The sequence below is a fragment of the Scyliorhinus torazame genome, chromosome 16 (assembly GCF_047496885.1).
Source record: "Scyliorhinus torazame isolate Kashiwa2021f chromosome 16, sScyTor2.1, whole genome shotgun sequence".
In the NCBI taxonomy this organism is placed as follows: Eukaryota; Metazoa; Chordata; class Chondrichthyes; order Carcharhiniformes; family Scyliorhinidae; genus Scyliorhinus; species Scyliorhinus torazame.
In genome coordinates, this window is record NC_092722.1 from 29616543 (window position 1) to 29630798 (window position 14256).

Below are 14256 nucleotides of genomic sequence, written 5' to 3' on the forward strand. Positions count from 1 at the left end.
TGCAGTCAGTCGATTTCAGAGCGGAGATAGATTTTGGAGAAATCTCCATTCGCTCTCTGCTTTGGGACCTGGGTCTGGAGCTTCAGGAACTGATGTCACCTTTGCCCAAGTAGTGGATCCTTTTCTCCTCCAAAGCAAACCCCAAACCAGCTTGTAAACAAATTTCCAGGCATTTTTTGTCTCAAAACCATAAACCACGATGTGACCCTTTTGTAAATGGCCCCGTTTCTTTCAAACTGCTTAATTACCTTTTCTTGTAAAATGCTGTCTTTTCCAGGGACAGCAGCAAACAAAGTCCTTACATTAATCCTTTAAAGGACAGTGTCTTATAAAAAAAACTAATTATTGCAGAATATTCTTAGTCCTTGAAGATGAACCATTTTCTGTGATTGGTTCATGACAATAAATAGAGGACAGGGGATTATTCTTTTTTATTAATTCTTGAATGTCAGAATCACTTTCAAGGCCACCATTTATTGTCCATCTCTGATTGCCCTTGAGAAAGTGGTGGTGAATTGCTGCAGTCCACCTGTTATAGGTACAGAATAGTGATAAAATTCTAAGTCAGGACGGTGTGTGGCTTGCAGGAGAACCTGCAGGTGGCGGTGTTCCAATGCTTTTGCTGCCCTTGTGCTTCTAGGTAATAGTGGTCATGGGTCTGCAAGGTGCTGTCGAACAAACTTTGGCTAGTTGCTGCAGGGCATTTTGTAGATGGTACGCAAGTCTGCCACTTAGCGCCATTGATGGAGGGATTGAATGAGTAAGATGATGGAAGGGGTGCTCATCAAGCAGGCTGCTTTGTCCTGGATGGCATCAAACATTTTGATTATTGTTGGAGCTGCACTCATCCAGGCAAGTGGCAAGTATTCCATCACACTCGGCTAATGCCTTGTTGGAAAGGCTTTGGGGAGTCAGGAGGTGATTGCTCACCGCTGAACTCTAACCCTTACCTGCTCTTGTAGCCACAATATTTATATGGCTGGATCAGTTAAATCTCTGGTCAACGATAACCTTCAGGATGTTGATGGTGGCAGGTTCTGTGATGGTAATGCAATTGGATGTCAAGGAAGACAGTTACATTCTCTTGTTGGGATGGTCATTACCTGACACATATGGCACAAACGTTACTTGCCAATTATTATCCCAAGCCTGAATGTTGTCCCAAGTCTTGCTGCATGCAGACACATTGGGCCGAATAATATACTCAGGTACTGATAGTGGGTTCCGCACATGGAAGTCAGTGGTGTTCCGACTTCAGGGCCGCCATTGATATGGACCCAATAATGCATTAGTTGCTGCCTATTAGCAGCAAGGGTGGGTGTTGACCATCATTCCACTCAATGAGTGCTGCAGAGCAGGGTGTTGAGTTTCAGAGGCTGCAAGCCATGGCCAGGAACAAGGTCACACCCAGCACTTTAAAGGGGTCCCAGCACGGGACAGTTTTAAGTGTCCCATCCAATGATCAATCTAGTGAATTAACTACAGAGAGAAGATTTGTGCATTTTCCAGCGTTGCGCAGGTCAAAGAGACAACGCCTGAGTGAGGAAGACACATCTAGAGTGGGAATTTGAAACTTGGTAATTTGGTGCAGTGAGGTAACCAGGAACGTTTCGGGAGCCGTTCGTAGGAGGAGGAGCAGTTTATGTGTGAGTATAAAAACCTAACGGTAACTTCCTGTTTTCCACTTTTTTTTCTCAAAAGTGATGTCAAAGGGAAGCTGTGAATTTAATTGGTTGATAGAAAATCTGCCCCAAATTTAAAAAAACCCACAGCTAAACTTGTAAACTTAAATTAAACTAATTAATTAATTAGAGATGGCTGGTCAGGTGATGTGCTTGCGCTGCTTGATGTGGGAGCTGGCAGATCCCATTGCGAGCTGCAGCGACCACATCTGCTGTAAGTGTTGGCTGCTCGAAGAGCTCCGGCTCAGAGTTGATGAGCTGGAGTCTGAGCTTCAAACACTGAGGCACATCTGGGACGAGGAGACTTACCTGGACACTGTGTTTCAGGAGGCAGTCACACCTGTCAGAGTATGTAGTTTAAATCCTGCCAGTGGCCAGGGACAGCAGGGTGTGACTGCAAGTCAGGCAGGTAAAGGGAACCAGCAGTCAGGAACTCAGGAGCCTCAGCCCTTGACCCTGTCCAACAGGTACGAGGCACTTGCTCCCTGTGTGGATGGCGAACAGGGCTGCAGGAAGGATGAGTCAGCTGACCAAGGCACCATGGTTCAGCAGGCCATTCAAGGGGAGGGAGTAAATAGGCAAGTTGTAATTGTAGGGGATTCTATTATCAGGGGGATAGATAGTATCCTTTGTGAGCAGAATAAAGAGTCCCGCATGGTATGTTGCCTGCCCGGTGTTAGGGTACGGGACATCTCTGACCGGCTTGAAAGGATACTGGAGAGGGAGGGGGAGGATCCAGTTGTTGTGGTCCATGTTGGTACCAACAACATAGGCAAGTTTAGGAAAGAGGACCTGTTTAGAGATTATAAAGAGCTAGGATTCAAATTAAAAAACAGGTCCTCAAGGGTCATAATCTCCGGATTACTGCCCGAGCCACGTGCAAATTGGCATAGGGAGGCAAGAATAAGGGAAGTTAACACGTGGCTGAAAGAGTGGTGTGGGAAAGAGGGGTTCCTTTTCATGGGACACTGGCATCAGTTTTGGGACAGGGGGGATCTATACCGTTGGGATGGTCTCCACCTGAACCGAGCTCGGACCAGTGTTCTGGCGAAAAGAGTAAATAGGGTAGTCAATAGGACTTTAAACTAGAGATTGGGGGGGAAGGGAAAGTCAGGGAACCAAGAGGTGAAGTAATCAGTGGGAAGCGTAGCTGCTTAGGAATACAAAAAAGCACGAAAAGACAGAACTCAGCGAGAGGTTACGATAGTCCCCATCCCACAAAATATGACACAGTGTATGGAAAGGCTCAGTAAACCAAGGTCCACCACACTAAGAAAACAAAAAGGGACGGTCAATCGAGAATTAAAGGTGCTATATTTAAATGCGCGCAGTGTACGGAACAAGGTAGATGAGCTTGTGGCCCAGATTGTGACTGGCAGGTATGATGTGGTAGGCATCACAGAGACGTGGTTGCAGAGGGTTCAGGACTGGCATTTAAACATCCAGGGATTCACAACCTATCGAAAAGACAGAGAGGTGGGCAGAGGGGGCAGGGTTGCCTTGTTAATTAGGAATGAAATTAAATCAATAGCACTAAACGACATAGCGTCAGATGATGTGGAGTCAGTGTGGGTAGAGTTGAGGAACCACAAAGGCAAAAAAACCAGAATGGGAGTTATGTACAGGCCTCCTAACAGTGGTCAGGACCAGGGCCACAAAATGCACCACAAAATAGAAAGGGCATGTCAGAAAGGCAAGGTCACAGTGATCATGGGGGACTTCAATATGCAGGTGGACTGGGTAAATAATGTTGCCAGTGGACCCAAAGAAAGGGAATTCATTGAATGTTTACAGGAGGGCTTTTTGGAACAGCTTGTGATGGAGCCCACGAGGGAACAGGCCATTCTGGACTGAGTGTTATGTAATGAGCCAGACTTGATAAAAGATCTTAAAGTAAGGGAACACTTAGGAGGCAGTGATCATAATATGGTAGAATTCAGTCTGCAATTTGAAAGAAAGAAGGCAGAATCAGATGTAAAGGTGTTAGAGTTAAATAAAGGTAACTACAGGGGCATGAGGGAGGAACTGACGAAAATCGACTGGGAGCAGAGCCTAGTGGGAAAGACAATAGAACAGCAATGGCAGGAGTTTCTGGGAGTAATTGAGGACACAGTACAGAGGTTTATCCCAAAGAAAAGAAAGGTTATCAGAGGGGGGATTAGGCAGCCATGGCTGACAAAGGAAGTCAGGGAATGCATCAAAGCAAAAGAGAAAGCCTATAATGTGGCAAAGAGTAGTGGGAAGTCAGAAGATTGGGAAGGCTACAAAAACAAACAGAGGATAACAAAGAGAGAAATAAGGAAAGAGAGGATCAAATATGAAGGTCGGCTAGCCAGTAACATTAGGAATGGTAGTAAAAGCTTCTTTAAATACATTAAAAACAAACAGGAGGCAAAAGTAGACATTGGGCCGCTCCAAAATGACGCTGGTAATCTAGTGATGGGAGACAAGGAAATAGCAGAGGAACTAAATAAGTACTTTGCGTCAGTCTTCACAGTAGAAGACATGAGTAATATCCCAACAATTCAGGAGAGTCAGGGGGCAGAGTTGAATATGGTAGCCATCACAAAGGAGAAAGTGCTAGAGAAACTAAGAGGTCTAAAAATTGATAAATCTCCGGGTCCAGATGGGCTACATCCTAGAGTTCTAAAGGAGATAGCTGAAGAAATAGTGGAGGCGTTAATTATAATCTTTCAAAAGTCACTAGAGTCAGGGAAAGTCCCAGAGGATTGGAAAATCGCTGTTGTAACCCCCCTGTTCAAGAAGGGAACAAAAAAAAAGATGGAAAATTATAGGCCAATTAGCCTAACCTCGGTTGTTGGCAAGATTCTAGAATCCATCGTTAAGGATGAGATTTCTAAATTCTTGGAAGTGCAGGGTCGGATTAGGACAAGTCAGCATGGATTTAGTAAGGGGAGGTCGTGCCTGACAAACCTGTTAGAGTTCTTTGAAGAAATAACAAATAGGTTAGACCAAGGAGAGCCAATGGATGTTATCTATCTTGACTTCCAAAAGGCCTTTGATAAGGTGCCTCATGGGAGACTGCTGAGTAAAATAAGGGCCCATGGTATTCGAGGCAAGGTACTAACATGGATTGACGATTGGCTGTCAGGCAGAAGGCAGAGAGTTGGGATAAAAGGTTATTTTTCGGAATGGCAACCGGTGACGAGTGGTGTCCCGCAGGGTTCAGTGTTGGGGCCACAGCTGTTCTCTTTATATATTAACGATCTAGATGACGGGACTGGGGGCATTCTGGCTAAGTTTGCCGATGATACAAAGATAGGTGGAGGGGCAGGTAGTATTGAGGAGGTGGGGAGGCTGCAGAAAGATTTAGACAGTTTAGGAGAGTGGTCCAAGAAATGGCTGATGAAATTCAACGTGGGCAAGTGCGAGGTCTTGCACTTTGGAAAAAAGAATAGAGGCATGGACTATTTTCTAAACGGTGACAAAATTCATAATGCTGAAGTGCATTGGGAGACTTGGGAGTCCTAGTCCAGGATTCTCTAAAGGTAAACTTGCAGGTTGAGTCCGTAATTAAGAAAGCAAATGCAATGTTGTCATTTATCTCAAGAGGCTTGGAATATAAAAGCAGGGATGTACTTCTGAAGTTTTATAAAGCACTAGTTAGGCCCCATTTAGAATACTGTGAGCAATTTTGGGCCCCACACCTCAGGAAGGCCATACTGGCACTGGAGCGGGTCCAGCGGAGATTCACACGGATGATCCCAGGAATGGTAGGCCTAACATATGATGAACGTCTGAGGATCCTGGGATTATATTCATTGGAGTTTAGGAGGTTGAGGGGAGATCTAATAGAAACTTACAAGATAATGAATGGCTTAGATAGGGTGGACATAGGGAAGTTGTTTCCATTAGCTGGGGAGACTAGGACCCGGGGGCACAGCCTTAGAATAAAAGGGAGTCACTTTAGAACAGAGATGGGAGAAATTTCTTCAGCCAGAGAGTGGTGGGTCTGTGGAATTCATTGCCACAGAGGGCGGTGGAGGCCGGGACGTTGAGTGTCTTTCAGACAGAAGTTGATAAATTCTTGATTTCTCGAGGAATTAAGGGCTATGGAGAGAGAGCAGGTAAATGGAGTTGAAATCAGCCATGATTGAATGGTGGAGTGGACTCGATGGGCCGAATGGCCTTACTTCCGCTCCTATGTCTTATGGTCTTAAGTTGTAGCTAATCTTTGCAGACCATGTCAATCTTCATAAGTGGCAGAAATTTTAAAAATCAGCCAGTCTCCCACCCTTTGGCATTGAGGAATTGTACATTTGTTCCATGTTCCATACATAAATGTCAACAGTATCGGAGCGAGGGGAGAGGTGGACCAGAAGGGCCCAACCAACTCCCAGATTCAGTGAGGCCCTCCTGCGTGCAGTTCATGATCGACATGACTCGCGCATGCGAACCGCTGGCAAGAGGAGGAAGCTCAGCCAGACTCATGCTTCATGAGAGGAGGTGGCCGAAGAGGTCCAGACTGTGGGGGTGGTGAGGAGGACTTGGTCACAGTGCACACAAGGCTCAATGACCTCATGAGGTGAGCCAGGGGGGGGGGTATGCTTCAGTTTGAGCAATCTTAATTCAGTGTGCTACAGGTCTCGCTAGCACAGTCATTTTCAAAGTCGGAGTCGCGGGTGGGTGTGGGTCGCGGAGCCATCCATTACGGCGCTGCATTGTGGGAATTCATGCGTGACAGCCGCAGCAGCCGGCTTTTTTAATTGACGACCGCGATCGGCTTTCAGAATGTGGGCGCTCTGCGCATTTGTGCCCGCTCATCATCGTGCATGGTCAGAGCCCAGCGGGAAACACCGCCTCCTCCTGACGTCAGCGCGTTGTTCCAGGAGATTATTTTTCAATTCGATGCAGATTTCCTGCCTGAAGCGATGGCAGAGAATAGGTCACGCGCCCCAAACACTGACGTCACATGCTCTGGCGCAATTGCGATTCCTCCATTTTGTTAGCAGCAAACAGGCAACAGGACTGTAAGATTTAAAATAGATTGTTTTGTAATAAGGAAGAGAGGGCCAGAGACACAAACAGGCCCGGATCTCACAACTAAATCTGTTGGAGTGAGTGGCTCAGGAGAGTCCACAACAGGACAAAGCAGTGGTGGTGTGAGCTGTTCAGGAGAGTCCATGATGTACCATCAATTCACTACAAGACGATGAGAACGAGTGAACATAGGTTTAATTATCCAAGAACTTGCCTGCCTGTGACTGCTGTAACAATGAGCGCCGCCCACAGGTCTATATACCGCCCCCGGGGGGGGGGGGGGGGGGGGGGGGGCAGAGGCGGAGCCCACCAGGGTTCCAGCACAATACATGGAAGGAGATCATATTGCCATTCCGTGGCCATAGGCCACAGTACTATACAGACAATTTATATTATGGTGAATACATTCACCACAGTCCACAACAGGACAAAGCAGTGGTGGTGTGAGTTCCAGGACCGCTGATGAACAACCCATACAGAAATGTAACATTGAATGACAAAGCAAGTGAGATTGTGAGGACCGAGCAGGCTCACTTGTCGCATTCAAGGTAAGTGAAAATGTTGGGTTACAAAGTTCAGGCGACGTGGGTCACGAAAGTTGGCTACATGGGCTGCGAAGGTTGGTCGGCATGGGTCCTGAAGGTTGGCTGGTTGGTAAGAATGGGTCCCCGGAAAAAAAGTTTGAAAAACACTGCGCTAGCAAATGCAGCCCTCTAATTAAGAGGAGAGGAAACAATCTCCAAAAGATTCCTCTGCTCATTCACATGAGCAATTCCTGCAGCCACTGAAATATTAACTGCAAAGTTGGGAGACTGGTCTCAGCTGCAGTTTTAAAACCAGCTCAAAAAAGCTTGCAGCACGGTACCATTGTGGATAGCACAATTGCTTCACAGCTCCAGGGTTCCAGGTTCGATTCCGGCTTGGGTCACGGTCTGTGCGGAGTCTGCACATCCTCCCCGTGTGTGCATGGGTTTCCTCCGGGTGCTCCGGTTTCCTCCCACAGTCCAAAGATGTGCAGGTTAGGTGGATTGGCCGTGATAAATTGCCCCTTAGTGTCCAAAATTGCCCTTAGTGTTGGGTGGGGTTACTGGGTTATGGGGTAGGGTGCTCTTTCCAAGAGCCGGTGCAGACTCGATGGGCCGAATGGCCTCCTTTTGCACTGTAAATTCTATGACAAAACAGATTCCCCACCTGTCCTGATTCTCACCCTGAACGAATATGCTTTTTGAGCATATTGTTGCTGTAAATTGGGTTGTTAATCACCTTGACTGCCTGCTCAAATGGCATTTGAATAACATGGTGTGTTTCCAACTTTTTGATCTGCCCACCAACCATGTTCTTGCAAACTGGCGTGATGACGTTGGAAACGGTGTCCAACGTCATCTCACCCCATATTATACTCCACTAAGCAGATTTAGAGGGTATTATTCACTCCGCAAAGCGGATTTAGAGGGTATTATTCACTCCGCCAAGCTGATTTAGAGAGTATTATTCACTCGACAAAGCAGATTTAGAGATTATTATTCACTCCGCAAAGCGGATTTAGAGAGTATTATTCACTCGACAAAGCAGATTTAGAGATTATTATTCACTCGACAAAATGGATTTAGAGAGTATTATTCACTCCGCAAAGCGGATTTAGAGAGTATTATTCACTCGACAAAGCGGATTTAGAGAGTATTATTCACTCCGCAAAGCGGATTTAGAGAGTATTATTCACTCGACAAAGCAGATTTAGAGATTATTATTCACTCGACAAAGTGGATTTAGAGAGTATTATTCACTCGACAAAGCGGATTTAGAGAGTATTATTCACTCGACAAAGTGGATTTAGAGAGTATTATTCACTCGACAAAGCAGATTTAAAGATTATTATTCACTCGACAAAATGGATTTAGAGAGTATTATTCACTCCGCAAAGCGGATTTAGAGAGTATTATTCACTCGACAAAGCAGATTCAGAGATTATTATTCACTCGACAAAGTGGATTTAGAGAGTATTATTCACTCGACAAAGCAGATTTAGAGAGTATTATTCACTCGACAAAGCGGATTTAGAGATTATTATTCACTCGACAAAGCGGATTTAGAGATTATTATTCACTCGACAAAGTGGATTTAGAGAGTATTATTCACTCGACAAAGCAGATTTAGAGATTATTATTCACTCGACAAAGTGGATTTAGAGAGTATTATTCACTCGACAAAGCGGATTTAGAGATTATTATTCACTCGACAAAGCAGATTTAGAGATTATTATTCACTCCGCAAAGCGGATTTAGAGAGTATTATTCACTCCGCAAAGTGGATTTAGAGAGTATTATTCACTCGACAAAGCGGATTTAGAGAGTATTATTCACTCGACAAAATGGATTTAGAGAGTATTATTCACTCCGCAAAGCGGATTTAGAGAGTATTATTCACTCCGCAAAGCGGATTTAGAGAGTATTATTCACTCCGCAAAGCGGATTTAGAGAGTATTATTCACTCCGCAAAGCGGATTTAGAGAGTATTATTCACTTCGCAAAGCGGATTTAGAGAGTATTATTCACTCCGCAAAGCGGATTTAGAGAGTATTATTCATTCGACAAAGCGGATTTAGAGAGTATTATTCACTCCGCAAAGCGGATTTAGAGAGTATTATTCACTCGACAAAGCGGATTTAGAGAGTATTATTCACTCCGCAAAGCAAATTTGGGTTGTATTATTCAGCCTACTGCTTCAGTGTCTGAGGAGTCACAAATGGTGCTGAACATTATGCAATCATCACCCAACATCCCCAATTTTACCCTTAGGCTGGACAGAAAGTGATGAAGCAGCTGAAGACAGTTAGACCTCGGCATCACCTTGAAAACTTCTGCAGTGATGTCCTAAGGCTGAGATGTTTGGCCTTTAACACTACAATACCTTCCTTTGCACGAGGTATGACTTCAATCATTTAAACATTTTTTTAGAGTACCCAATTCATTTTCTTCCAATTAAGGGTCAATTTAGTGCGGCCAATCCACCTACCCTGGGCTGTGGGGCTGAGACCCACGCAGACACGGGGAGAATGTGCAAACTGCACAAGGACAGTGACCCGGGGCCAGGATCGAACCCGGGACCTCAGCGCCGTGAGGCAGCAGTGCTAACCATTGGGACACCGTGCTGCCCTGATTCCAATCATTAGAGAGCTCCCCCGCCCCCGATTCCCACTGACATCCATTTTGCTAGTGGAGAGCAGTAGACTGGGGAAGGATAGAGGAATGTGGAAGGACTGGGGAATGGGGAAAGTTAGGGGAATGGAGAAGGGGCAAGTTGATGTTAATTGAAGGGATGATGCAGGAAATTGAAATATCATATTGGGATAGACTCTGCCTCAAACCCAGGGTCTGACCAAACCCAGAGCCTAAATGAGGTTAGTTAAGCTTGTGAAGCAATTATGATGATGACGATGGATGGAGACACACCTGCCAGGAGAGCATGGATATTCAGGCCTCGGTCCTGATCCTCTGGGCAACAGACATCCATCATGTAGGCGTGGCTTGGGTTGTCAGCAGAGTCGGCACTGAAATCCATTAATACAACACCACAGATAGTCAGAATGATGCCCCATTTGTGATTGGTGACTGTGTCAGCAACAGCAAGGCCAATGTCCCGGCCATTGAGTAGCAGTGAGAGGCCAATCAGTGCACCTGGAACAGAACAACAAGGAAACAGGATCAAATCCAGAGCAGAAACAAATCCAGAACTGGATACAACCCAAACCAGAATCAAATCAGAAACACAACATGGTAACAGGACCAAACCAGGGACCAGGACTAACCCTCAAAACAGAATCAAACCAGGAGCTGAATGAAACATGGAGAAACCTGGATATAACGGAAATTAATCCCGGATCAAACCTGGCAACTGGTTCAATCTCAGAACAGAATCAAATCTGGATATGTAATCAAATTTGGATCAAACATGGAACAGAATCAAATCTGGGATCTGGAATCAAACCAGGATCAAAACTGGATATGGACCAGTTTATTCAGAATAAAACTGAAGCAGGAACAACAGGCCTCACTAGAGACACGGACCAAAACCCTTTGAACACAGAGCAGCATCTGCATCCCTCAACATCACCTATCCACAATCGTCCCAATTCCCTCAATGCTTCCTCCCCTAGAAACACATCAAATTGCGTCAACCCTATTTACTTTCTGTTACAATGTCCTCCCTTGGTAATTTATTCCCTGCCTAATTATCTGCTAAATCAGAAAGTCCATCCTCACTTCTAATGTTCTCCTGTTTATTAAAAAAAAATTTTTTTTTAGAGTACCCAATTAATTTTTTCCAATTAAGGGGCAATTTCGCGTGGCCAATCTACCTACCCTGCACATCTTTGGATTGTGGGGGCGAAACCTACACCGACACGGGAGAATGTGCAAACTCCACATGGACAGTGAACCAGGGCCAGGATCGAACATGGGACCTCGGCACCGTGAGGCAGCAGTGCTAACCACTGTGCCACTATGCTGCCCGATGTTCTTCTGTTGAAATGGTGTTCGGGATCTTGAATCCTTCATCTCCTGGAGCTAATAATGCACTCAATTGATTCCTTCCATAGCACCAATTTGGTCAGTTCAGAAACCCAGCCCGAAACCATGAAACCTTCCTCGGGACTAAGGTACTTCTGCGAGGCTCCAACTCCCTGTTGCTCACCGATTGCCAGGACCAGTATGAAGGGTCTGCGCCGACCAAAGCGAGAGGAACAGCTGTCACTCCACGCACCCAGCACAGGCTGAACTAAGAAACCTGCAACCACAAACAACCAGGTGTGAGTCTGAGACCAGCAAATAGCCACGCAGCACGTAACTCCGACCCCTCGCATCAAATACTCCCACAGTTTGTAACACTGCCCCTCCCCACAAATATCCCCAAAGTACATAACATTGAACTACCTCCCACAAATACCCCCACAGCAAAGTTGCACATTTTCACGGTAACTCTGTGCTCCAAACATTCATCCTTTCCTCCTCCCCTTTTGCTTCATTCTCCCATTCCTTCTCTCCTCATACCCAAGCTGGCCAGGGAGGTGCTGGCCAGGGTTGATTGGAAGGGGAGCTTAGCAGGGAAGACAGCTGAACAGCAATGGGATGGCAGGAGTTTTTGGGGGTTATTCGGAAGGCACAACAGAAATTCATCCCAAGGAGGAGGAAACATGCTAAGAGGAGAACAAGGCAACCATGGCTGACAAGGGAAGTCAAGGATAAATCAAAAGAAAAAGCATACAATGTGGCGAGGATTAGTGGGAAGCCTTTAAAGCAAGCAGAAGACAATTAAAAAAGCAATAAGGGGGGGGAGAAGATGAAATATGAGTGTAAGCTAGCTAGTAATATAAAAAAAATTGCAAGAGTTTTTTTTCGACATATGAAAGGTAAAGAGAGAGGCAAGAATGGACATTAGACCACTGGAAAATGAGGCTGGAGAAGTAGTAACAGGGAACAAAGAAATGACAGAGGAACTCAATAGGTACTTTGCATCAGTCTTCACAGTAGAAGACACCAGTGGTATATCAGAACTTCAGGAGAGTCACGGGGCAGAGGTGAGTGTAGTGGTCATCAGTAAGGAGAAGGTGTTGGGAAACTGAAAGGTCCGAAGGTGGAGAAATCACCATGACTCTGAAAGATATAGCTGAGAAGATTGTTGAGACATTGGTGATGATCTTTCAGGAATCACTAGAGTAGGGGGGGGGGTCCCAGAGGACTAGAAAATGACTAATGTAACATCCCTGTTTAAGAAGGGAGGGAGTCAGAAGATGGGAAATTATAGGCCGGTTAGCCTGACTTTGGCTGTTGGGAAGATTTTAGAGTCTATTATTAAGGATGACATTGTGGAGTACTTGGAAGGTCATGGTAAAATAGGACTGATGCAGCATGGCTTCGGTAAGGGGAGGTCATGCCTGATAAATCTGTTGGAATTCTTTTTGGAGGTAACAAGGAAGTTGGACAAAGGAGAACCAGTGGACATGATCTATTTGGATTTCCAGAAGGTGCTGTACAGGAGGCTGTAAAATTAGACAAGAGCCCATGGTGTTAGGGGCGAGGTACCGGCATGGGTAGAGGACTGGCTGACTGGCAGAAGGCAGAGAGTGGGGATAAAGGGGTCTTTTTCAGGATGGCAGCCGGTGACTAGTGAGGTTCCACAGGGGTCAGTGTTGGGACCACACCTATCCAGTATATACATTAATGATCTGGAAGAAGGAGCTGAGGGCATTGTTGCTAAGTTTGGAGATGATACAAAGATATGTAGAGGGACAGGTAGTGTAGATGAAGCAGTGAGGCTGCAGAAGGACTTGGGGAGGCTGGGAGAATGGGCCAAGAAGAGGCAGATGGAATACAATGTGGAAATGTGTGAGGTTGTGCACTTTAGTAGGGAAGATAGAGGCATAGACTATTTTCTATATGGGAAAAGGCATCGGGAATCAGAAGCACAAGGAACTTAGGAGTCTTAGTTCTGGATTCTGTTAAGGTTAACGCGCAGGTTCAGTCAGCAGTTAGAAAGGCAAATGCAATACTTCATAGAATTTACAGTGCAGAAGGAGGCCATTCAGCCCATCAAGTCTGCACCGGCTCTTTGAAAGCGCACCCTACCCAAGCCCACACCTCCACCCTATCCCCATAACCCAGTAACCCCACCCAACACTAAGGGCAATTTTGGATACTCAGGGAAATTTATCATGGCCAATCCACCTAACCTGCACATCTTTGGACTGTGGGAGGAAACCGGAGCACCCGGAGGAAACCCACGCACACACGAGGAAAACGTGCAGACTCCGCACAGACAGTGACCCAAGCCGGGAATCGAACCTGGGACCCTGGAGCTGTGAAGCAATTGTGCTATCTACTATGCTGCCCCAATGTTAGCATTCATGTCGAGAGGGCTAGAATACAAGAGTGGGGATGTACTTCTGAGGCTGTATAAGACTCTGGTCATACCCCATTTGGAATATTGTGCGCAGTTTTGGGGCCTGTATCTAAGGAAAGATGTGCTGGCCTTGGAGAGGGTCGAGAGGAGGTTCACAAGACTGATCCCCGGAATGAAGGACTTGCCATATGAGGAGCGGTTGAGGACTGTATTCGATGGAGTTTAGAAGGATGAGGGGGGGATCTTATTGAAACTTACAGAATACTGAGAGGCCTAGATGGAGTGGGCATGGAGAAATTAGAACCAGAGGACACAGCCTCAGACCAAAGGAACAATCATTTAAAACAGAGAGGAATTTCTTCAGCTAGAGGATGGTGAATCAGTGGAACACATTGCCACAGAAGACTGTGGAGCCAAGGCATTGAGTGATGTTAAGACAGAGATAGATGGGTTGTTGGTTAATAAGGGAATCAAAGGTTATGGGGAGAAGGCAGGAGAATGCCATGATTGAATGGCAGAGCAGACTCGATGGGCCAAATAGTCTAATTTGCTCCTCTATCACATGGTCTTTCTATTCTACTCTTCATAAATGAGTACTTTTACCATTACTGAGGATACTGCAACATCAGTGTTCTTGTGACAGTCATGCATGTCATCATTGTGGTGGAACTATTTAAAT

The 14256-nt window shown here is 45.7% G+C and overlaps 1 protein-coding gene across 3 annotated transcripts in view; it reads right to left on the reverse strand.

Moving 5' to 3' along the window:
• The window catches only part of slc45a1 (solute carrier family 45 member 1), an 83081-nt gene that overhangs the window by 54925 nt on the left and 13900 nt on the right, over window positions 1-14256 (reverse strand). For all 3 annotated transcript variants that reach the window (XM_072478141.1, XM_072478139.1, XM_072478140.1), the window contains exons 3-4: window positions 11373-11465; window positions 10133-10357 (exon numbers count right to left, since the gene is read on the reverse strand). In XM_072478141.1, the coding sequence (XP_072334242.1) occupies window positions 10133-10357; window positions 11373-11465 (318 nt within the window). The remainder of the gene's footprint in view (window positions 1-10132; window positions 10358-11372; window positions 11466-14256) is intronic.